At 39.8% G+C, this 26,285-nt stretch overlaps 1 protein-coding gene across 3 annotated transcripts in view; it reads right to left on the bottom strand.

Moving 5' to 3' along the window:
• Positions 1-12,116: 12,116 nt before the first annotated feature.
• Positions 12,117-26,285, bottom strand: part of DNAJC13 (DnaJ heat shock protein family (Hsp40) member C13) — a 162,681-nt gene continuing 148,512 nt past the window's right edge. For 2 of the 3 annotated variants that reach the window (XM_061421290.1, XM_061421295.1), the window contains 4 exons: positions 26,102-26,242; positions 24,367-24,510; positions 18,443-18,542; positions 12,117-12,982 (listed from right to left, as the gene is read on the bottom strand). In XM_061421290.1, coding sequence (XP_061277274.1) covers positions 12,876-12,982; positions 18,443-18,542; positions 24,367-24,510; positions 26,102-26,242 — 492 coding nt within the window. In that variant the 3' untranslated portion in view covers positions 12,117-12,875. Of the gene's footprint in view, positions 12,983-13,877; positions 13,987-18,442; positions 18,543-24,366; positions 24,511-26,101; positions 26,243-26,285 lie in introns of all 3 variants that reach the window. The other variant, XR_009737291.1, reaches the window with a different exon arrangement.

Below are 26,285 nucleotides of genomic sequence, written 5' to 3' on the forward strand. Positions count from 1 at the left end.
GTGAGTTTGAGTGAAGTCTGGGAGATGGTGATGGACAGGGAGGCCTGGCATGCTGCGATTCATGGGGTTGCAAAAGTCAGACATGACTGAGCAACTGAACTGAACTGAATATTCCACTGTATATACATACCACATCTTCTTTATCCATTTCTCTGTTGATGAATATTTAGGATATTTATGTCTTGACTATTTTAAACAGTGCTGCTATGAACATTGGGGTGCATGTATCTTTCCAAACTAGTTTTCTCTGGATATATGCATGCCCAGGAGTGGGATTGCTGGATCATATAGTAGTTCCTTTTTTTTTTTTTCTTTAAAGAATCTTCATACTGTTCTCCATAGTGGCTGCACCAATTTACATTCTCACCAACAGTGTAGGAGGGTTCCCTTTTCTCTACACATTCTCCAGCATTTATTGTTTATAGACTTTTTGATGAACAGTGTGAGGTGGTACCTCACTGTGGTTTTGATTTGCATTTCTCTAGTAATTAGAAATGTGGAGCATCTTTTCAAGTGTCTATTTGTCATCAGGATTCCTTCTTTGGAGAAGTATCTATTTAGGCTTTCTGCTAATTTTTTGATTCTGTTGTTTCTTTGATATTGAGTTGTATGAACTGTTTGTATATTTTGCAGATTAATTCCTTGTCAGTTGCATCATTTGCAAATATTTTCTCCCAGTCTATAAGTTTTTTTGTTTGTTTGTTTGTTTTGCTTATGGTTTCCTTTGTTGTGTAACAGCTTATAATTTTGTTTTGTTTATTTTTGCTTTTATTTCTATTGCCTTAGGAGACTGACCTAGTTATGTCAGAGAATGTCTTGCCTATGTTCTCTTCTAGGAGTTTTATGGTGTCATGTCTTATATTTAATTCTTTAAGATATTTTGAATTCATTTTTTGGTATGATGTAAAACTTCATTCAAACTTCACTAATTTACATGATGCCGTCCTACTTTTTCAATACCACTTGCCAAAGAGGTTGTCATTTTTGTCCATTGTATATTCTTGCCTCCTGTATCAAAGATTAATTGACTGGACTCTCTAGCCTGCTCCATTGATCCATATGTCTGTTTTGGTGCCAATACCACATTGTTGTGATTACTGCAGCTTTGCTATATTATCTGAAGTCTGGGAGTGTTTTGCCTTCAGCTTTGCTCTTTTTCTTTAGGATTCTTTTGTCAATTCTGGGTCATTTGTGGTTCCATATAAATGTGGGGCTTCTTTGCTGTAGTTCTTTGAAAAACCTCCTAGGTAATTTGATAGGGATCACATTAAATCTGTAGATTGCTTTGGTAACAATTAATTTTAACAATATTAATTTTTCCAATCTAAGAGCATGAGATACATTTCTATGCTTTCCATAAAAAAGTTTCTTTTTAGAAGTTTTTGTTTTACTGATTTTTAGTTTCTCCTTAATATGTATTGACTTTTTAAATTTAACTTTTTTTTTTTTTATAAAAAATGTACATGTCTGAATTCAACAGATCAAAGCTAGTTATAAAAAACATCAGGGTTCATCCTCCCACCCTTTCAACATGCTAACTTCCCATTCCCACAGGCAAACTTGTAAAACTTATAAGCTAATTGTTAAGTGTGACTACCTACTTCTAAATATCCAACTTTGCTGCTACTCATCTCCCAGGTTTTACTTTGAAAAAATTTCAAACCTTCAGAAAAATTTCAGAGAGTAAAATGAACACCCGTATATTCTCATCTAGATTCACATTTCTTTCTCTCTCTGTCCTCTTCTCTCTTTCTTTCTCTCTGTGGTATTTCACAATTAGTTGCAGACATCATGTCATCCCTAATACAATGACCACACCTGGGGAATTTGACTTGGAAAATATTACTATTCAAATGCATGCTCAGCTGCTTAGTCGTGTCCAACTCTTTGTAAGCCTATGGACTATAGCCCACCAGGCTCTTGTCTATGGGACTTTCCATGCAAGAATACCTGAGTAGGTCATTTCCTCCTCCAGGGCATCTTCCCAACCCAGGGATCAAACCTAAGTCTCCTGCATTGGCAAGTAGATTCTTCACCACTGAGCCACCTGAGAATCTACTTATATTGCTACTCCTTGATTTTCTTTTTCTAGTTTTAGCTACTAACTGGACATGGAACAACAGACTGGTTCCAAATAGGAAAAGGAGTTCGTCAAGGCTGTATATTGTCACCCTGTTTATTTAACTTATATGCAGAATGTGGGGAGCCAGCTCCGCCCGTGGCAAAGGTCATGAGGAAGGAGGCTTGACATACGCAAAGGCGGGATCAAGCCTCAGGAGTCTCCCTGGAAATTCTCGAGCAATCTACCCCCAAAACCAGAGTCTGCCTACTTTCTGCTTTGTGCTGTCACCTACACCTCTGACTTTATGGGGGGCTGTCCCCCACTACCTCTCTCTGAAAAAGAGTTAGCTTACAGCTCCAGTTAATAATTCTTGGGTGTGACAGTGTTTCAACCTACAAACTCCTTTGGAAGTCCTCTAGCCTGCCTGAATAGGTTTTTTCCGGCAACATGTGATTGTTCAGAGCCTCCCAACTGTGAGAGGCAGGAGATGTTCTAAACTGTCTAAACACAGATTCCTTTGAGTAGTTAAAAGATTGATTAGAAATTGTATTGGTGAAGGGTTTTTCACTTGTTGGGCCAATGTTTGCTGCTAAGTCTCCATACTCCTTACCTACTGTGTCCTTGGCAGTGTATTGATTGATATAATGGGTGTATAGAAATGTAAGTAGTAGCCTCAATGTTTGTAACCTTGACCCTTGAGTTAATTCTTTTCTTGATTGAGCCCACCTCACCTTTGCCCTATAGGAATGCAACTTTATCCAATGCTTTTTGGAGGCTGGCGCCTGACTTTAGAATAATCACCTTTAGAGAAAAATAAGTTTCTTAAAATGTTAACAGGCTTCCTGGCCAGAAGATGATGTAAATCACCTAAACTTTTGCATATGATAAGTTTGAAAGCCTGACTTCGACAAGGATCAGGAACTGCTGTCTTTGCATGCCTCTACCCCTTCCCCCATTATCCTCTATGCACAACTTAAGGTATAAAACTGCTTTGGAAAATAAAGTATCTCCTTTTGTTCACCGGAATTTGGTGTCCCCATGTCGTTCTTTCTTTCACCTTCTGGCTGAATTTTTCCTCTGAGGCAGGGAAGCTTGTCAAGCCTACTAATTTTGCCTGGGCTTCTAAGATCCGACCGGGGAGGCCTTAGTGTCTCCTCTCCTTCGGGAGAACGGGAGGACGCCTGCGGCCTTCGTAGGTGACATTAATTCCCTGCTTTGGAATTTTATTCAGTCTCTTTTCTTCACTGAATTTTCCTACTGAGCTATCCTTATTTCAACCGCTTTTCTCCACTAAATTTCCTCACTGAGCTATCCTCATTCTATTACTCTTTATATCCTTAATTAACATTTAATTAAGCAATTGTCTCCTGATCTTCGCCTACGCCATCTCTCCTTCGAATACCCTGGATCAGCTGGGGCTGGTCCCCGGCAGCAGAGTACATCATGAGAAACGCTGGACTGGAAGAAACACAAGCTGGAATCAAGATTGCCGAGAGAAATATCAATAACCTCAGATATGCAGATGACACCACCCTTATGGCAGAAAGTGATGAAGAACTAAAAAGCCTCTTGATGAAAGTGAAAGTGGAGAGTGAAAAAGTTGGCTTAAAGCTCAACATTCAGAAAACGAAGATCATGGCATCCGGTCCCATCACTTCATGGGAAATAGATGGGGAAACAGTGGAAACAGTGTCTGACTTTATTTTTCTGGGCTCCAGAATCACTACAGATGGTGACTGCAGCCATGAAATTAAAAGACGCTTACTCCTTGGAAGGAAAGTTATGACCAACCTAGATAGCATACTGAAAAGCAGAGACATTACTTTGCCAACAAAGGTCCGTCTAGTCAAGGCTATAGTTTTCCCAGTGGTCATGTATGGATGTGAGAGTTGGACTGTGAAGAAGGCTAAGCGCCAAAGAATTGATGCTTTTGAACTGTGGTGTTGGAGAAGACTCTTGAGAGTCCCTTGGACTGTAAGGAGATCCAACCAGTCCATTCTGAAGGAGATCAGTCCTGGGATCTCTTTGGAAGGAATGATGCTAAAGCTGAAACTCCAGTACTTTGGCCACCTCATGCGAAGAGTTGACTTACTGGAAAAGACTCTGATGCTGGGAGGGATTGGGGGCAAGAGGAGAAGGGGACGACAGAGGATGAGATGGCTGGATGGCATCACCGACTCGATGGACGTGAGTCTGGGTGAACTCCGGGAGTTGGTGATGGACAGGGAGGCCTGGCGTGCTGTGATTCATGGGGTCACAAAGAGTCGGACACGACTGAGTGACTAATCTGATCTGAAAGTGGTCATTCACCTTCTCCCCCCATCAAACTTACATTCCCTCACATGTATCCTTCCTGTTTTTCCATTCTCCCAATATAATCATATTGGCATTATAATTAAGTACCACTCAGAATCTAATGGGTCATATGTACAATGGTTATTTTTCTGTCTGACTCTCCTATATTCCTCAGATACATCAACCTCCTTCCTCTATGTTCAAACACACAGGTTGTCTATCAGTTTCATCTTCCTGAAGAATCTGTTCCCCAAGCCTCTGACCTGCTTTGGCCTGGTCTAGTCTGGTCATGCTCTAAGTCTGCTACAAACTGTTACCTTACTTTGGGATCTCTTTTCACCACCATTTGGAGAACTCCTGCTTCCTTTCTTGGTTATTCTACTTTGGTAGAAAACATCCTTCAGGAGCTTCTTACAAAACATTCATGGGAGGTAAATCTGAGACCTTGTTTATTTGGAAATGTCTTAATTTACACCCCCCACCCCCACCCCCTGCCACATATACACACACACACACTTAACTGGTAGTGTCGCTGGATCTAAAATCCTCAGCTGGGACATCATTTTCCCCTAGCTTTTGAAGGCATCACCTCCTTGTCTTGTAACATTCAGTGTTATCGAGAAATCCAGTGTTATCCTGATTCCTGTTCCTGTCTGAGACATATTCTCCCCTTCTCCTGCCACACCCTGAAAGCTTATAGAAACTTCCTGTTTCCATGTTGTAAGATTTCACAATGACATGAACGTGTCAGGGTTTATTTTCATCCATTGGGCTGGGCACTGGGAAATTTGACTTTCTGATTATGTTTTCTGCTCATCTTAGCCCACGCTGCTGTAACAAAACAATATATACTGGGTGACTTACACATACTTTATTTCTCACAGTTATGGAAGGTGGAAGTCCAAAATCAAGGCACGAGCAGATTGAGCATCTGCTGAGGGCTGTTTCTGGTTTTCAAATGCTGCTTTCTCATATGTTCTCATATGGCAGAAAAATCTCAAAAGAGGTCTCTAGGGTCCCTTTAATACGGTGCTAATCCCATTCATGAGAATTCCACTCTAATTCCATCATCTTGAAGCTTAGAATTTCAACATATGAATCAGGTTGGGATGCACAAATTCAGTCCATAATATCTCCCTTAAAAAAGTAGTATCTCTTTCAGGATCTAGAATTTTTGGATAATGAGCCTCCTAGACTGGGCCTCTTGTTTAACTTTCATCTCCTGTTTTTCCATCTTTATCTTTTTACTCTGCTTCTTAAGGAAATTTCCTCAACTTTATCTCTCAGTGTCTTCAATTGTTTTTCATTTCTGCTATTTTAATTTTTTCTTAATCTGTAACACCTGGTTTTAATTCTCTGAAAAAGTATTTTTTTGAAGTGGCATTCTGTTGTTCTGTGGATGCAATGTTTATCTCTGAGGTTATTAACCAACAATAGCTTTCTTCTCCAATGTTTCCTTCTTCCTTTTTCGTCCATTTTCTCCAAACTGCCTTTTTTTCTTTCCAGTTTTGGCCTCTTCCATGCTTCTACTCTCCTGCCTGGAGGTGTACATGTGTCGGTATTCAATGTAATGAGGTCTGACTTCAAAGGTTTTCCACCACACCGAGCTACTCTAGGACACTCTGTCACATGAAGAGTGTGGTATCATCCAGCTCTGTAGCAAATGATGGTTTTTTGCTCTCAAGAGGTCCATAAATACTCTGAACTCACCTTACTTATTTTAGGGCTAATGAGATAATCTGCCCACCTCTTGCATTTAAAGTCAGAGGATATTATCTATTTCCTGTCTTGGAATGCTGGGACACTAGGGAAGTGTATACTAGGGGCTGTTTGGAGTCCTGTAAAATATTAGTGTGAGGGTAGGGCCTGAGTTTAAATTTCTAAATTTATGCACAACCAAATATTTGTAGAATTACTTCCATATGACCTTTATTTGAAGATAAATGACTCATTTCTTCACTGACTCAAGCTTCATAAACTTTTCCCTGAAACAGAGGTTAAGAACATAGAGTTCCTTTTCTGCTCACAGATACTGCCACCTTTGATGGTGCCAGGGAAATGAGGAGAATATTCCTCACAGACATAGGATTTATGTATATAATCACTGAAAAGTAACTGAAAAGTGTCAAAAATTTACACAGAGTAACCAGATAATCATATTATAGAAGCCATACACTTTTTCAATGTTAAAAAATAGAAGCATAAACATGAATTCTTTTTTGTATATATAACTGAAACTTTCCATTAACATTTTTGGGCGTCTATCAGCTCTTATGTCATTTCCCTAAGTTCGGGCTTTGTAAAAATGGTGGAAATGTAGACATCTTTTGTAAGCCAGATGGAAAAACAAACTTTTTAAAATAGTCATCCTACTTCCTGAATGTGTGGAGCCCTGGAGCCCACAATAACCTGGTCCCACTGTTTACTCCCTAAATTTGAAAATTATGGAGAGTCTAGACATGAAGTTCTTTCCTCTAAATGCCAGATGACATATTAGACAACATATGCAGTAAGCATTAGCAAGAGGAAAGCGTGGGTGAGGAGGAGAGTCCTGGATGTTCCCAGTGGAGGAGTCTGATTCATGAAAAAAAGCCCAGTTATTTGTTAGAAACAGGATTAGAATTCTTAGAAGTGATTTAGCACTGGGGTTAGAGAGGGACCGACTTTTCTGGTATATTTAAAAATATGTACCTTCATACATCTTTGCATAGATGGCTTATATTATCTTTTGGGTGCTCAGTTGCATCTGACTCTTGGCAACTCCATGGACTGTAGCACACCAAGCTCATCTGTCCATGGGATTTTACAGTTGAGAATACTGGAGTGGGTTGCCACTTTTTCATCCAGGGGATCTTCCCAACCCAGGGATCAAACCCATGTCTCTTGTGTCTCCTGAACTGGCAGGTGGATTCTTTAACACTAGCACCATCTGGGAAGCTCTATATCTTTTATGAGACACTTATTAACTGAAAGTATTAAATATTAAATGAAATATTAATTGACCAGATCAACCTAGGCATTTTAGAGAAGAAATCGATGACCAGCATCAGACTCCGCCTGGTAAGCCAGTGTTTTCTCTTCTCACACCATCTCACTGTCTAGGAGGCTAGCACCATCAAGGAGGTGTTAGTGTTTACATCTATTATCTAGGATCTACAGAAGAGAGACCAGTGTTACTGATCTCCATTTAAAGATGAGCAGTCACTAGGTGAGGGCTAGAATCACTGCCTGGATGGCCCCAAGTCCAGGACCTATGCTGATTCCAAGATAACTTGCTGCCTCTCTTGCTATCAATTAAAGATTGGGTGACACAAAACCACAGTGAGACACAGAATTCAAGACCTAGGTCCGAGGGCATCCAGTAGTGATTCTGATATAACCTGGATACTCAAATTTTAACACATATTTAAGAAAACCAACAAAACAGGGAACACACACTTGGTCCCCGGGGCCACCAGTTACCTCCCTATAACCCAATGTCCATTCCAAATTCTAGTGTGTGCTGCAGACCAGCCTTAGCAGTTTGCCTTCCCAACTTCATGACAGGCTGTCAGTTCTTACAAAGGTACTTAAACTGAATCTATACCAAGTGCAATCAATGCTCAGGTGGCTCTTATTCTGATAAGCTCTTGTCCTGCTAATCTATGAGCAAACTCTCCTTTCTGCTACTGCTCCTCCAGTCAGCACCAGTACATCAGTCAGCTCAGACTGCCATAATAAAATACCACGCTGGGTGGCTTAAACAACAGACATTTATTTCTCACAGTTCTAGAGGCTGGGAAGTCTGAGATCAAGGTTCTGGCAAGGTAGGTTTCATCTGAGGCCTTGATGAAAGGCCTCTTCTTGGCTTATAAGCAGCCACCATCTCACTGTATGAGCACATGACTATTTTATTTGCACACAGGGAGAGAGAGCAAGCTCTCTGGTGTCTCTTCTTATTAATCCCATCATGAGGGCTACACCCTCATGACCGCATCTAACCCTAATCACTTGCTGAAGACTACTTCCAAATACACTGGGGCTTTGGGATTCAACATGAGTTTGTAGGGGTGAGGAACAAACATTCAGTTCATAACAATGGCTTCTCAGAAGTCTTCTTCCCTCTCTTCATAAAAGCAGCCTGAGTACACCTGATGGTAAAACTACCCCATACTGTAACAGGAGTTCAGTCCCTTAAAAATACAAATGATTTAACAATTAAGTCATTAGACAGAAAGCACATTCATCCAACTCCTTGTAACCACTATTTTTGATCTCATTTTAAGGGAACTGAAACTCTTGTGTCAAATCTAATCTGCATGTCCCATTTGGTTTTAAAAACTTTGAATGGGTTGCCCAGATTTTAAAGTCCAACTTCACAATGAAATCAGGATTTGATTCAGCACCCTGTGACTGCTCTGCCCTCAGGTGGGCTCAGTGGAGCCGAGCAGAGGCTGCTCCCTGATCAGCACGACTGCCATCCCTCTGTATCCACCCACTGGACCTTTGCAGGTCAAGGTTTTTCTGGTCTTTTCATATAGAAATGCAAACGAGGCTGGTTGCTGTTGTCCAGGCAGCCCTGCCTGCTAGATGTCAGTTTCCCAGGGAATTCAGGATTCTCTAGCTTTTTCTAATCCACGCACTCCAAACTGAATTCTACATTTACAACGAGACTCATTTGACTGCGTAAACAGTCTGTGTTTTAGTTTTAGGACAGAACTCTTCGTTCAACTTGGTTGTCAGGCATGCTTCTCAATTTGGAAGTGAATTTAAGTCATTCTTGCTTCTTGGACCTTATCTACTGGTAAACAGGCAGCAGACCAAGGGAAAAGATGTTTCAGTTTGTAGGAAACAGATGGCCTTGCTGACCAAAGATTATGGCATCTCTGATTCTTCAGCCAAGATAATGACTTTTTAGTTGGCAATTATATAGCAACATAACTACTTAAAAAAAAAAATTACAAATCCCTTTAGGTTGATCTAAAGGTCCTTGAGATTTGTTTTACCCTCTTCCTGATCCCAAGAATGAAAACAATAAGAACTGCTATTGAAACAGCAGCTCAACATTATCACTTGGGTCAGGCCTCACATTTACCAACCTTTTCTCACAGCAGTATTTAATCCTCACAACAGCCCTGGGAAGGATGGGTTGAGGATGATCAGCATTATTTTATAGATAAGGGAATAAGCCCAAGGAAGTCTGCATTCATTGCTTACAGCCCTCAGGCCACTAAAAGGAAAGTTTATATCATATAGGAGGGGGCCTCCAAGGTGGCGCTCACTAGTGGTAAAGAATCCGCCTGCCAGTGCAGCAGATGTAACAGACACGGGTTCAATCCCTGGGTCAGGAAGATGACCTGGAGGAGGGCATGGGCACCCACTCTAGTATTCTTGCCTGGGAAATCCAACGGCGGGCTACAGTCCACGGGGTCACAAAAGTCAGACATGACTGAAGCAACTTAACACACATGCATTCCTAAAAACTCAAGCAGGAAGTTAAATTCCTCATCAATGGGATGCCAGAAACAGACTGAGGTTATCTGTAATATTTTCTGCAAATTGCTCTTCCCCAAATCCTAATAAAGTTTAGGCATTTAGATACATTTAATCACATAATGGGCAACTTATGCATCAGGAAAGGGACTGTAGAATTTCCCGGCTGAAAAGGATTCTTGAGCTGACCATCTAGTGACAATCCTCATTCAGGCTTACAGGTGACATCCAGGAGTGGTCTTCTGCCCATTTCAGTGTTCGTCCCCTGCATTGCTCCTGAGATGGGCTGTGTGTTATTAGTGTCCTTCAGTTTTGCCAGCTCTCACCACCCTCCCCCTCAACAAACACACCAAACTGATCACAGCCTATTGTATTTAAAAGCACAGCTCTCATTTGTGAGTCACACTGAGGCCTGCTGTGATGCTATTGCCTCAGCTTGGCACTCAGCACAGGGCTCAAGTGGCTCCTCCCTGGATCTCAGGTTACATTCTCTTTGGATCCCTATATGCCACTCACACCACAATATCCTACCCCTCCAGATGTTCTATACTTACTTTCCTGTTACCTGGCTCATGCTGTCTTACTTTTTCTTCTCAGGGCAAATCTCCCCATGCATAAACCTCAGATAAAACCTCCACCCACAGAGAGAATAGAGGACAAGGCTGAATTGCATCAGGAGTCTGATCAGCAATTTCCAACTGTGGGAAAATCAACAAGCTAGATGGTCCTGGGGACTTCAACAGACAAGTGATGGGGAAAAGGGATGGAAGGGTAGCCAGATTAACAGACTCAAAGAAATTTAAAAAAGAAAAATAGCAAGACCACTCTGGTGTCCAAGGATGTACACGTCGGGTATGAACTAATGAACACAAGGAAGTGTCAGACAAGAGGTCACTTTTGGAGGGAGGGGAGATGATTCTGATGGGGGAACATGATGGGGCTACTGGAAAGGCTGGCAAAGTTCTTCACCTGGCTGGGAGGTCAAAGGTGATTTGCCTTATAATAATTCATTAAACTAATTTTTTCAGTAAGACTTTCTGTACCTGTTTAAGTTTACAATAAAAATGTTTAAAAATGGGGACTTCCCTGGTGGTTTTCACACTCCCAATATAAGGGGCCTGGGTTTGATTCCGGGATGGGGAACTAAGATCCCACATACCTCACAGTACAGCCAAAAAAACCCAAAACAAAACAGTTTAAAAATGAAAAACAAGCAACTTACTCTTCCTAGTCACATATACCTATTTGATATTATGGTTACCTCCAGACAGTGGCTCAGAATAGTGTCAAGTAAAAGTAAGTTTTGATTTCCTACTCTGTTACTTACTAATAATGTGACTTTCAGTAAGTTTGCCTCTGAGCAGTGTTGCCTCTCTGAGCTTCTTGTTCTTCACCTGGAAAATGGGAATTATATCAGCAATATAGCTAATATCAAATGAGACTTGCTCTGGGGATTAAATGAAATTATGCATGTACAACACTTTATAAAATGTTTGGTATAATGCTTAATAAAGATGAGCTGTTATTGATATTCAAACATCAACAACTACATATTTATTTAAATTGACTTTTAAATATTATAATTATCCCACAATATCCATGTTCCTTTAGTATTTAAAGGAAATATATTGTGTTCAATTATGCTCTCTTAAAACACCTACTCAAAACCAGCTGTTAGAATATCTCTCAATGAACATATTTTTATGACAAACTATTGCCTTTTAGAAACAAATCCTAATTATACGTTAAAATATTTACATGGGTGCATAACTCCATAATCTTTTAAATCAAGAAATAATAAATCTGATGTACAATTTTCAATCAGTAAGTTATGATAGGAATTAAGTGTCTACTCCAGCTCTTCTTGCACACCAACTCTGTAATAAACTTGGTTCTTATATGTATTTTACATGTTTATATTTTCTTTGTAGTTTGTGATCACCTAAGATGACCTGAATGCTGAAATCTTTATTTGAAACCTCCTCTCCCTCTTTAAATCTCTCCTCTTAAAAATATTGTAATTAATGTGTCACACACATTAAACTATTTATTAACAGCTTGACCCCTCCTTGAATACTGTGTGAAAAATAAATGAGATGCTGTGCCTGGAAATATAGATGTGCTGAAATATTAATGAAGGGATTTAGGAATGATCAGGTATGTCAATGTAGCTATCTGTATGATATATTGGAAATGTGAGGCAAAGTTTGTGTTTACTACCACTACTAAATCTATCTTAGAAATAAAAATGTAAGGTCTTTAAAGGGAAAAATTAAACTAGAATGGATATCATTAACAAAGCAGTCAATTCCCTTTATTTTTAAAATTTTATGTACACATATGAATGATCTGTATAATGTACATTCAATATAGAAAGCTTTATATATTTGATAATGTATAGAACATTTCACAATTACACTAATCTCTTACATAACATCTTGACATCTGTTTTTAAATTTTTTTGCACAAGCTCCTTTTTCATTCAATTTGGTAAAGCCAGTTATATATATCAACGAGTACTGTGAGCTCTGAGGAGGTTAAATGATTGAGGAGAGGGTACCAGTGAACAGGTGCAAGGACAGAACCTAAAAGTGTTCAACGATGGGCGAACAGCCAGGCAGACTTGAGGCAGGAGAGGGGGATGCCCTTCTGGGGGCTCAGTGACTTTGATTTCCCAACCTCTGTAGACTGCAGTTCAACCCACAGTCACACTAATTCGAAAAAACATTATAAAAACTAGGAAGAAAGCTTTGTCTTTTTGATTCACAGTCTTGTAAACAGATATAAAGGAACAAAATGTGCTTACATACATCAAGAAAAAAAATTCTTGTGTACCCACTTAGGTTGATCCACAGAGTGCTTTCTTACAACGTGATACAATTAGAATCACTGACTTTTTTCCTAAATAAAAATATATTTATAGAAAAAGGAATAACACTGTCATGAATCCAGGAGAAAGGCAGTTAAGAGTTTTCTTCAATGGATCAGCTGGAGGAATGTGGACAGGGCACTGGCCTTTCAGCGTTTATTGTCTCTCATGAAAGTTTCACGTCTGATAGCCAAGGTCACCTGCCTCATGGTCTACAGGAGGCGGCAAGTTGGACATGACTGATGAGGATGTCCCTGCAGTAAGGTAGCCAGCAACTCCAGGTCCTGCAAGAGAAGAAAAGGAAAACCTTCTAAAGAGCAGTCATGTGAGAACACCAACCTTTATGAAAATGTGAGAACCAGGTCAAGCATCCCATCACAAGGACCTGATGCAATCTTTTAGGATTATCTAAGCATACAACAAAATCTTAACAAACACCTGCAACACCATTTTCATGGTTTGCCTTTACTATATGACAAAGTTAAAAATCATTTCAAAATTTATGCTAGACAGTAACACTGGTGAGGAAACATGGAAAAATTTTCCCTTCTCACATCTGAAAAGTTCATTTAAAAAAAAATCCTGGGCACTGAAGGATATAGCTAATGTCAAATGAGGAAAAAAAAAATGGGAAAGAAACTCTGTACTCGAGTTAGCCCATTCAAAAGTCATACTTGATGAAATTCACAACAAAAACACTTCCATCTATACTTAAGTTAAACATATTTTCATTTGGTGCACAAAAATGCTACTGTAACAAATAACACCAAATGAACAAGGGTCTCTGAGAAAGATAAGGCAAACTCTGGACACCTAGTCATAGGTCAAAACATGAATGCTATGGAAAAGGTATTAGTATTTTCGTTTTATATGTCTTGACTCTTAAGTCTCTAGTGCACAAAAATGCCATTATCCCAGCATTTATTAAGATGTGTCCTATGAGCATATAGCCTTCTAGTTTAACTTAAAACACTGCAGGGACATTTAATTACACCTCAGAATCATTGCACAACTGTACAAAGTATTTGTAAAAGACTCTGTACTATAGCATAATACTATATATTGAGCAATATTTTTAGCTGAAATCATAGGAAACAAAGCAAACGGCTAGGGAACATTGAAGGGTTAGGACTAGAAAGGCAGAGGAAGTGGCATGCATTTAGCAAAATGGTTCTCTACCTGCTTCAGAGAGCTACACAGAAGTTAGCAAGCTGCCTGGTGGAGCGGATCTAAAGTCCGCTCCTGAGGTGAAGGGGGCTGCTGCCAGTGAGAAGGGAAGGAGAGACACCTGAGGGGAAAAAAGAAATATAAGCAGCAAGGGAAGTTGTAAGGAAGTGCAAACAGCAGAGCAGGCTGAAAGGCTAAGGTCTAATAGGGACTGAAGTAGGACAAAAGGGAACAATATAGATTTATCTTTTTTTTTTTTTTAACCTCTTGAGCATTTGTACTGAGGATTTGAAGAAAGCAGACACTGTAGCATGTGGTTACACGCAGCCAGAGACAACTCAGCCTGCATGAACTGCCACATGCCACCTGGAATGCCCAGGCACCTGGAACTTTGAACTTAGAAAACTTAAGGATTTTCTGTTTTTTAAGGAATGGTGGGCTTACATCTATCAACCCCTGCTGTCAATTAATCAGGACACCAGGCCTTATATAGACTGCTCAGGAGAGACAGTAGGGAGGACAGGAGACACACCCCCTTGACAGGCAGAGACACATCCCACTGACAGGCAGTTCAGAGCTACAGTGCCACACCATTATATTACTTCCTGCCAACGTTCCACTCTGGACCCTAGGCAGCAGCAAGATTGCTAGGGAATAAACCCTTAAGAATAACCCCCTGAACACTCCAGATTGGTATAGTCCCTGAGCACTTCTGATTGTGGGCTCAACTTTGTTCACATCAAACGAATTGATTATGAGACCAAATCATGAGTGCTAAATATAGAAAACGGACTAAGGATATAGTTCTCAGACTACATGCTGAGGCACTCTGGGGCAAATTCCAGGACACCACTGAATATTTTAAATCTGGAGACACAGTGACATCTGTTGGATACTGTATGATTACTCTCAAGTTGTTTGAATGTAACTACTTAATAAAATTAATTACTATTTCTTTTGGTCTAGGGATAAAGAAAAAAAATCACTAAGCTATGAAGGCACTGTGAACTGAGAAAGTTTGGGAACCTCTGGGCTAAAATATAAACTGTGAACGATGGACCCTGAAGGATTATCCAGGGGAGATCAAATTCTAGTGCCACCATTTGCCTCTTTAGGAAAGACAGGTCAATTCCTGATATTTTTTTAAATGAAGTCTGAGATGCTCTCTCCCTCACATCTCTGGCCTCTTCCAGACATGTCTGGTTTCTAGGGGCAGGAAGCTACAGGCTGCTAGGATGGGGCAGTGTTTTCTCCAGAGACTTGTGGGAGCAAAGAGTAGGGTCTAGTAGGGTCTGCCAGAAATGGGGTGCATGGCACACCGTGTAAGGCTGCTGGAGTTAAGAGGGAAGAGAAAAGATAAAAATCAACAAAGAATCCCACAGACGGAATTGGCTACCACAATGGAGTAGTGAAAGGAGTGTGGGCTTTGGTGAAAATGAACATGGGATTTTCAGTGGGGAAAATTAAAAAAAAAAAGAAAAAGGAAGCCCTGCCTCAGCAGCAGTGCCCTACTATAAACTGACACTGACCTTAGGAAATCTTTCCTAACATGGCTCCCACTGTGTAGTCTTGGACACATATAAAGACAAAAACAAAAGGTAATAAAAAACCCAACTGTGCAAAGATCTAATGAACTAGTCTGATGAGAGGCCCAAGAAACACTCCCTCTCTCCCTTTGACGACCTTAGGAAGCCAAGTTAACTATTCTACCTGCCTCTAATTAAGTAGAATAATTAAGCGTACAGTACAAAGTTCTTCATCTCCAATCCCAGCTCCTAAATCATCTTCGCCTTGGCCTGTTTCTCTTCCTTTCCCTGTTTTTTCTTTCTCTATTGATTTTCTAGGTGAGGAAATTTGAGGATTTTCACTGCTGAAATGCTTGTCAGCACCAAGCTCTTCTAGAACCTAAGAAATGGTTAAGTAACAAGGGCCCCGGACAGTGAGCAGATACAGCTAATCCACACCACAGGAAAAGTTCCACTGAGGCACTTTTGATGAACATTTATCACAAGACATAACAATATGCCAAGCTAGGGAGTCAGTCTCATCTCAATTTATTAACACTGAGTAATCTGGCCTAGAATATTTTAATTTTCATTCCAAACTCTGAGCATGTGACTGAATGACATTTTCTCAGCAGCCACGAAGAAAATCATAAATGTATTTTTGGTCATTCCAATCTTATTTTGAAATAGTAATTAACTTTATCTCCATCTCCTAAATAAGTCCACATATCAGAAGAAAGGGCTGGCGATGACTTCTGTTCTCATGGTACCTTATTTTATTTGCAAACTGATTAGAGAGGGGCTTGGTACAATCTGAATCTTCTCAAGACTGAAGGCAGGATGGAGTAAATTTAAAATTCCAATTCAATACAACATTGTGTACACTCCATGGAGTTTCACATAATGAGATATGATCATTATTAGAAGTACTTGCCCCTTTTATCAAACAGTGACATGCAACACATCAACAGAAAAGTTCAAACACAAAAAAGAATCGGTAACCCGAGCAATAAATACACATCAGTTCAGCTGGCAGTACTTTCACAACAAAAGAACATACCAACTTGATGATGCACTATGAACTGGACTGTTTGGGGGCCAACACAGCTCAGGACTAGTCCAGATTGTCCTATGTTGACTGATGTGACTGCAGGCTTCAGCAATGACCTTCACAATCGACACAGTAACCTGAGGCCCTTTCCAGGGTGGGATTTATACCACCCTCCACTTTGATGGCTTTATTAGAATTTCTGCCCCTTGAGCTGGACCAAGGATGTGAAAAAATTCACAAATCCAAACCTTTCTCTTCTGCTAAACTTCACTCTCTACAGCTCATCAAAGCTGCTTCTCACAACTCATTCAGAAGCCACCACAAGGATCCCAGTAAAAAGAAAGGCAAGACAGAAATCTATTTAATCCCTGAACTTTTTCTATAATATTAGGAAATGAGGGTGGGGCTGAGGACCCAAATCATTTTGAAAGAAACTCTAGGTCTCTAAAGATAAATCCCTCTCTCTTGTGTATTTTAACCACAGACCACTTGACCCACAGCTGTTAGTACATCAAGGACCACCTGCAGTCTTTTATTCCATCCAGTAAGGTCAATGGATGTGAAGGTCACTCAAGGACAAAAGAATTAGATGATGCCTTCCTAGGGACGCTTATAACCTACATATCTCCCTATTCTTCAAGGTCATATTTTAAGTAAGCTTACTCTGAGCTAGAAAAAAATAAGGCAGATTTTTTAATCATACAATTCTTACATACAAAAAAGGTGGTATTGTGTAAACTTTCTGGGCAGAATTTAAAGAGGTAAAGTTCTTGGGGTGTCTATGAGAACATACTCCTACTTAGAAGCTACAGCTTGAAAGATCTGGAAGAGACTAAGACCGTATTCTAGGTATCTCTCTCCATAGCCAACATAGGGCAGGTGATGGGAAAGTGAGAAGGGAGACCTATGGCCTCTACTCTTATGTACACACATGCACAGCACCACATGTTTGTAAACTCTACAGCTCTGATTATAAATTTTAGTGGATTAATATTGAAGAGGTCACAGTGAGAAAAAAGCAGTAATGTCACAATCAATCCTAAAATTAAAACCATGCAAACTTTCTCCAAAGTCCCTATTTTGGATTAGTCAAGATTTAGTCTTCAGGATTTATAAATTTCTATACTAGCGATAAGGATTATTAAAATAGTCACACTGGTATGAGAAATATTGGGTAGTAATTTTTTCTCTTAATTTACCTACATCATCTCTGGTTAGAGGAGGTTGTAGGGCTGACATTTTAAAAAATACACTATAATTTCAGGCAATGGCAAGAACCACTTAATATTCCTAAGGTTAATTTCAAACTAAAAACTTTAATACCAAAGACTATATTTCATTTTTCAGCATTTAGTAGTTTAATGCTATGACCTTCTTTTTAAACAGAAGCCAATATGAAAATGAGTATTTCAGAATTATTATGTTAAAATAAGTGTGCCAAATGGACAAATATCTGGAGTTTCTTTTGACGCCCAGGCAGCAAAATATCCTTTCCTTTATGGCACCCATATATTTCCTCCCATGAGAATACAAGCCTTAAATATTTAATAGAATTACAGATTAGTCACTGGTAACTTAGAAGAAAAAATATTTGACATGTGAGTGTGCATAGTTGGAACTTCAATCTATTAATCTGACAGAATGGAATAATGCTATCATGTTTCTGATACTGATAATTCTGAGTAAATACTTCTCCACTCTTTATGTACATGTTCAAGATAAACATTTTAATACAGCCATACCCAAAATATAAAGTATGACATCCTGGATTAACTGGGTTAAAAACTGATCAGAGTCCGCTTTGTACTCAGCGTACATTCAACACCACAATAGTCTGTATGTTGTCTGGGCTAGAATCAGGGGTCCACTGCACGTCCATGACATCTCCAAGATGGGTAGTTATAATAGGAATCTAGGAAAACTCTCTAAATGCTGTTTTCAGTCTAGACAGGGCAAAAGGAAGGTCCACATGGCTACTGCCATATGTCTTAGGAAAGAGAATTGGGTGTGCTTTGGTTTACCTGTGAGGTATCCTGCTGTTTGTGACTCAGAAATAAACAAATCATGTTTCTGATCTTTGAAGGCACTCCAGACTGAAGAACGAGACAGGATTTCATTCACCTAGGGAAGTAAAACAAACTCTTTGAACATAAACCAACTGGATGTTGGTAGATTAGATTAAAAAGAAAAAGCAAACTTCCAAGACAAACCAAAGAGGCCAACTCAGGAAAGGTTCAAAGATGAACTGAGACATTCATCACACACTCTACACCAGGCACATCTCATTAAACCAGACCCAAAGAAATGCCTAAATCAGTCCTCCCTCTAGACTTGGACTCAACTATTCAGACTTATTGGTTTGCATGTAATTTGGGCAGTAAGATATTCATGTGATAGTAACAACTGGCTGACTGTGGTGTGGGCTCATCAAGTATTTCTGAGGAAGCGATTTGGGGACAAAATATTGCAAAATTCAAGCTAAAACTTAAAGCACTCTTTCAAACTATGGATGTGACCTGTTAGAAGGAATCAGTGAACTAAAATAGCCAGGACTGGGTGAATTTAATTCATATGACCATTATATCTACTACTGTGGGCAAGAATCCCCTAGAAGAAATCCTCAGAGTCAACAAAGAGTCTGAAATGCAGTACTTGGGTGAAATTTCAACAACAGAATCTGATCCTCGTTTGTTTCCAAGGCAAAAATATTTAACATCACAGTAATCTAAGTCTATGTTCCAACTGCTGATGCCAAAGAAGCTGAAACTTAGTGGTTCTACGAAGACCCAGAATACTTCCTAGAACTACTAACAACACCCCCAAAAAACGTCCTTTTCATCATAAGGGATTGGAATGCAAAAGTAGGAAGTCAAGAGATACCTGGAATAACAGGCAAGTTTGGCCTTGGGGTACAAAATGAAGTAGGGCAAAGGCTAACAGTTTTGTCAAGAGAACATGCTGGTCACACCAAACATGCCTTTCCAAAAACCCAAGAGATGACTCTACACATGGACATCACTAGATGGTCAATACCAAAATCAGGATGATTATGTTCTTTGCAACCAAGGATGGAGATACTCTATACAGTCAGTCAAAACAAGACCTAGAAGCCACTGTGGTTCAAAGTATCAGTTACTTATTGCAAAATTCAGGCTGAAATTGAGGAAAACCACTAGGCCATTCAGGATGCCTAAAGAACTATGAATGGAAGTTCATAACATTGTACAGGAGGCAGTGACCAAAACCATCCCAAAGAAAAAGAAATCCAAGAAGGCAAAATGGTTTTTGGACGAAGCTTCACAAGTCGCTGAAGAAAGGAGAGAAGTGAAAGGCAAAGGAGGAAGGGAAAGATATGCAAACTGAATGCAGAGTTCCAGAGAATAGCAACAAGAGATAAGAAGGCCTTCTTCAATGAACAGTGCAAAGAAATAGAGGGGAAAAAATAGAATGGGAAAGACTAGAGATCTCTTCAAGAAAACTGGAGATATCAAGGGAATATTTCATGCAAGGACGGGCACAATAAAGGACAAAAACAGTAAGGATTTAACAGAAGCAGAAGAGATTAAGAAGAGGTGGCAAGAATACATAGGAGAACTATACAAAAAAAGGTTTTGATGACCTGTATAACCACGATGGTGTGGTCACTCACCTAGAGCCAGACATCCAGGAGCATGAAGTCAAGTGGGCCTTAGGAAGCATTACTATGAACAAAGCTAATGGAGGTGACTGAACTCCAGCTGAGTTATTTAAAATCCTAAAGGTTGATGCTGTTTTAAAGTGTTTTAAAGTGCTGAACTCAGTATGTCTGCAAATTTGTAAAACTCAGCCATGGCCACAGGGATGGAAAAGATCAGTTTTCATTCTAATCCCAAAGAAGGGCAATGCCAAAGAATGTTCACACTACTGTACAACTGTGCTCATTTCACATGCTAGCAAGGTAATGCTCAAAATCCTTCAAGCTAGAATTCAGCAGTATGTGAACCAAGAATTTCCAGATATACAAGCTGGGTTTAGAAAAGGCAGAGGTATCAGAGATCAATTTGCCAACATCCATTGGATCATAGAAAAAGTAAGAGAATTCCAAAAAATTCACTTCTGCTTCACTGACTACATGAAAGTCTTTTGACTATGTAGATCAAACTGTATAGATCAAACAAACTGGGAAATGCTTAGATGGGAGTACCAGATCACCATTCCTGCCTCCTGAGAAACCTATACAGGGGTCAAGAAGCAAGAGTTAGAACCAGACATGGAACAACTGACTGGTTCCAAAATGGGAAAGGAGTATGTCAAGTCTGGATATTGTCACCCTGCTTATTTAACTTATATGGAAAGTACATCATGTGAAATGCCAGGTTGGATGAATCACAAGCTGGAATCAAGATTGTTGGGAAAAATATCAACAACCTCAGATATGCAGATGATACAACTCTAATGGCAGAAAACAAAGAGGAACTAAAGAGCCTCTCACTGCAGATGGTGATTACAGATATGAAATTAAAAGACACTTGCTCCTTGAAAGAAAAACTATGATAAACCTAGACAGCATATTAAAAAGTGGGGACATTACTTTGCTGATAAAGGTCCATCCAGTCAAAGCTATGGTTTTTCCAGTAGTCACATATGGATGTTAGAGTTGGATCATGAAGAAGGCAGAGCGCTAAAAAATTGATGCTTTTGAACTGTGGTGCCAGAGAAGATTCTAGAGAGTTGCTTGGACACAGGGAGATCAAACTAGTCAATCTTAAAGGAAATCAACCCTGAATATTCATTAGAAGGACTGATACTGAAGCTCCAATACTTTCGCCACCTGATGTAAAGAGCCAACTTACTGGAAAAGACTCTGATGCTGGGAAAGACTGAGGGCAGGAGGAGAAGGGGTGGGGGGGAACAAAGGATGAGACGGTTGGATAGCATCACTGACTCAATGGACATGAGTTTGAGCAAACGCCAGGAAATAGTGCAGGACAGAGAAACACGGTGTGCTGCAGCCCATGCGCCTGCAGAGTCGGACACGACTTAGTGACTGAACAAAAATGAACAATCTAGAAAGTAACAGTATATCACATATAAAATGCGCAGTATAAATGACTTGTGTGTAAATGCATACTAAGAGGCAAGACATGTTTCTTTCTGGGAAAAAGATTTAAGAAAAAAAAACAACTTAAGAAATTTCAATGTAGAAGGTATCTTTAAACACATATCAAGGTTCAGATCAAATATTTATGGAGCACTCAAATCATGGGTTCCACAGTGGACACAAAGATGAGAAAGACATTGTCTGTCCCTGAAGTGCCTACAGTCTAGGAAAGGAGATAGATGGTGCCAGATAACATAATGGGAAGCATTAAAGTAGAGATACACATGGGGACCATGAGAGTCCAAAAGACTCTTTCTCCCAACCATGGAGCGAAGCAGTGGTGAAAGTGATTTGTTGTGAATGTGCTGGAGTTTCTACTTTGGAAATTATTGTAATTCTTTCCTTCCCTTGTGAGTGGAAGGTGGTTATCAAGAGTTGCTCCGTTAATTCTCATCAACAGGAATCCAGTGGCAAGTTGAGGGGAGCATGATTGGGGGCACGTGGTACACAGGAATGCCTTTGCTTGGCATTCAGAACACCCACAGGCAAGTTTAATAAACATATAGTTAATGACTGCAATAGCACATGCCATCTCTTTTCTTTATTTTCACCCCAAACAGCTCAAATGATAAGTCTGCTAGAAGAGAAAATGGCATAAAAAATGCTTCTTTAGTTGGAACATACAAACACAGTGGATTCACTAAAGGAAAGCTTTAAGTCAGTTTAAATCTACAGAAGAACATTAGTAAATAGAAATAGTCCAAATACCTATGAACAGATAAATGGGTAAACATGGCATATACATACAATGGAACATTATTCAGCCTTAAAAAGGAAGCAAGTGTTGAAACACACTGTAACACAGTTGTACCCTGAAAACATGCTAAGAGACAGAAGCCAGACACAGGTCACATACTGCATGATTCCACTTATGTGAAATGTCCAGAATTCCTAGAAAATAAGAGTGGTGACTGCCAGAAGCTGAGGGAAAGAAGAAATGGGAAATAACTACTTAATAACTATTTTTGGGAACTAGGCAGGTGGTGGTTATATAATTTTTTTTTTATTTTTGGCTGTGCTCATATTCACTGCTGCACGTGGCTTTCTCTAGTTGTAGAACAGTGGCTGCTCTCTAGTTGTGGTGTGCAGGCTTCTCACTGCAGTGGCTTCTCCGGTGTACAGGTTTCACCTTGTGCTCTAGGGTGCGGGGGTCTCAGTAGTTGTGGCACATGGGGTTAGTTGTCCCAAGCCATGTGGGATTCTCCACATGTGGCATCAGGGATCAAAGCTGCAATCCCTGCATTGGCAGGTGGATTTTTAACCACTGGACCACCAGGGAAGCCCCACAACATTGTTAATGTACTGAGTATCAGTGAATTTTTCAGTTTAAAAGGGTTAATTTTACGTTATGTGAATTTCGCTTCATTTAAAAAAAAAAAAAAGAGCATTACTAAATGGACTATATAATAATATTGAATGAGGAACTCCTCAGAAGCAATATTAAGAATAAAACCAATGAGGAAAATAAAATTACTGAACTGGTTTGAACTAGGCGTGCTCATGCAGCTGAAACAATTGTAGAGTGGAGTGTTACTCTCTCAGCTATGTCTGACTCTTTGCCACGCCATGGACTATAGTCCCCCAGGCTCATAAGTTCATGCAATTCTCCAGGCAAGAATACTGGAGTGGGTAGCCATTCCCTTCTCCAGGGGATCTTCCTGACCCAGGAACTGAAACTGGGTCTCCTGAATTGCAGGTGGATTCTTCACTGTCTGAGCCACCAGGGAAGCCCAGCTGATACACATTAATACACACCTAATTGATGCTTTTGAACTGTGGTGTTAGAGAAGACTCTTGAGAGTCCCTTGGACTGCAAGGAGATCCAACCAGTCCATTCTGAAGGAGATCAGCCCTGGGATTTCTTTGGAAGGAATGATGCTAAAGCTGAAACTCCAGTACTTTGGCCACCTCATGCAAAGAGTTGACTCATTGGAAAAGACTCTGATGCTGGGAGGGATTGGGGGCAGGAGGAGAAGGGGACAACAGAGGATGAGATGGCTGGATGGCATCACTGACTCGATGGACGTGAGCCTGAGTGAACTCCAGGAGTTGGTGATGGACAGGGAGGCTTGGCGTGCTGTGATTCATGGGGTCACAAAGAGTTGGACACGACTGAGCGACTGAACTGAACTGAAGTTACAACAAAAGAGACTTTGTTGGGCTAATAGCCAACACTTTGTAAGTGCTAATGAAGGAGATGAAACTAAAATGATATTCTGTATCTTTTTAAAGATATTAGGGTAGAGTCAGTGAAACTGGTTATCACTATTTCACAAGAACTTCTAGAATTGAAAGTTAATCTTAATCAGCACCAAATGCTCAACATTCTTCTATGCTTAAGAATGTGCAACACGCTATCACTATCCAGAGAAAGAATCCCCCTGGTGACTATCTGTTGTTGTTTAGTTGCTAAGTTGTGTCAGACTCTTTTGCAACCCCATGGACTGTAGCCTGCCAGGATCCTCTGTCCAAGGGATTTCCCAGATAGGAATATTGAAGTGGGGTGCCATTTCGTTCTCCAGGGGATCTTCCTGACCCAGGGAGCAAACCCACATCTCCTGCACCGGCAGAAGGATTCTTTACCACTGAGCTACCAGGGAAGCCCCATTTGAGTATATGGTTTGTGTTTATGAGGCAGGTATGCTAGTCCATTTGTGATCTTGGGATCTGCTCCAGTTATGGTCAACAAACACACCTTTAAGTAGAACCTGAGCTGAAGTGCATGGATCACCAATGGTCAAGACCCCTGGTTTTGAAAATGTCTTGTAGTAATGAACAGATCAAGTTACCTCTGTGCAGACTCACCTGTTCTCCATGCTGCAGGCTTCGAGTCATTGCCTTGAGAGCTTTAACAATCTGAGCCTTTGTGGCTGCTGGGCTGTCCAGATTTTCAAGGCCAATGCCTTCAAGTAATTTTAAAAGGTATGGGACCAAATCTACTTTCAGGGCCTAGAAGAAAATATTAAGTATATATGTGTGTGTATGTATGTGTGCATATACACACACATATGCTTTAGAAAAAAATGTAAGCCATCCACTGAGGAAATAATTTCAGTCCCAGGACCCTACCTGGAAGAGGACACTCCACTTTATTTTAATTCCAGAGACAGAATTTGGGGGTAGACGTGGGTATCTAATGATAGGGACATTTTTATTTAATGAGATCTTATTCTCTTTCATCAACTATTCAAATGTTATATGCTGATTATTTTACTTAATCCTCCCCAAATCAAATGATGAAGGCACAATTATTATCGATGGAAAAATCAACACATGAAGGCCTTGGCAGTCAGAGCTAGGTGGCAATGGACTCTGTCTCTAGACCTATGAAGCACAGAACATGAGCTTATAGCCAGTATATTGGTCTGCCTCTTCTAATGACATATATTGATGTGAAACAATATTTGGAGAATATTAATTTTTTTCACATTCTCTTAAAACATCAACCTTTACAGTCCCCATACATTTTCTATCGGCCTAATAAAAGCTAAGTAATACTCTGGTACCACACAATTTTCAATGCCCACTCTGAAATTCAAAAAGAAGAGGTGACAAAGCAACTAACATTTAGTAAGTGTTCCTCTTTTTATAGATATTATTCTCAGAACAACATTGTGAGAAGCCGTAGCTTTATTTTAGACAAGGAATCTGAGTACTGCTAAGGCTAAATAACATGCCTGAGGTCACAGAGCCATCAAGTGGCAGAACTAGCTCATGTTCTTTCTAATACAACAACCCACCTAGTCAGTTTTAAGTCTGAACCTCAGAGCATCTAATTATCTCCTTGAAATGTACCCAGTACTTCTAACTTGCGTGAATGAGGAACAGGGATGGAAGTAGGGGTGGGTGGAGAGAGATGATCTGAGAGGAAAAAGGGCTGGAAAATAGGAGAGCCAGATAATAAAGATGTAGGGCCTTGTATTCAGGTTAAGGATGTCAGATGTAACTTTGTCATCTGGCAGATAATGGGAAACCACTGAAGAATTTTTAAGTGCAGAATAACTTATAAAGAGTTCTATTTTAGAAGGATCGCTTTTTCAATGATTTTTAAATTGACTGTATGGTTTTTGTTCCCTTGATGTCTGCTACTACTTTACATTGGAATCCACCAAGTCTTCTTTTCATTAGTTTTCTTTTATATTCTCCTCGAAAAGGACTATAAAAGTCTTGGCGTGCTTTTCAAATGTGACTTAAGAAACAAAGGAATATAAACAAAAATGAATCTTTCAAAAAGGATAAACCAAATTTTACAAAGCTAAGGATAAATGTTTAGTAAACAATCAAAATTTAAAATTCAAACATCACAAAAGTACTTTGACATTGGTAAGAGTTTTGGTAGCTGGCCTACCTTTTCTGTGTGTATATATACATGTTTCATCCGGTATGTGTGTGTGTATATAAAATATAAAATTGTACATGCACCAGCTCACAAGTTACCTCTCTGCCAAGTCAGGGAAGCCAAAATCAGTGCTAAATAAGTGAAAATCTATTTGTTTGGTATGTTGCCGTCCCTAAAATAGGAATCTAGAAAGTTACTTACCTGTGCTACTAATTCACTCTGCTCCTTCTGAAACATTCTATTAATTGCCTCACAGGCTAGGCCAATGGTATCCGGTCGTTTTTTCATTCCATTGATCAGTGGGCCAATGGTCTCCAAAGATGCCATGGTTCGAACACAGAGCTAAGAAAAGAGAAGGTTACTTGTAGAAAGCAATAATTTATGT

Source organism: Bos javanicus, chromosome 1, assembly GCF_032452875.1.
Source record: "Bos javanicus breed banteng chromosome 1, ARS-OSU_banteng_1.0, whole genome shotgun sequence".
Lineage (NCBI taxonomy): Eukaryota > Metazoa > Chordata > Mammalia > Artiodactyla > Bovidae > Bos > Bos javanicus.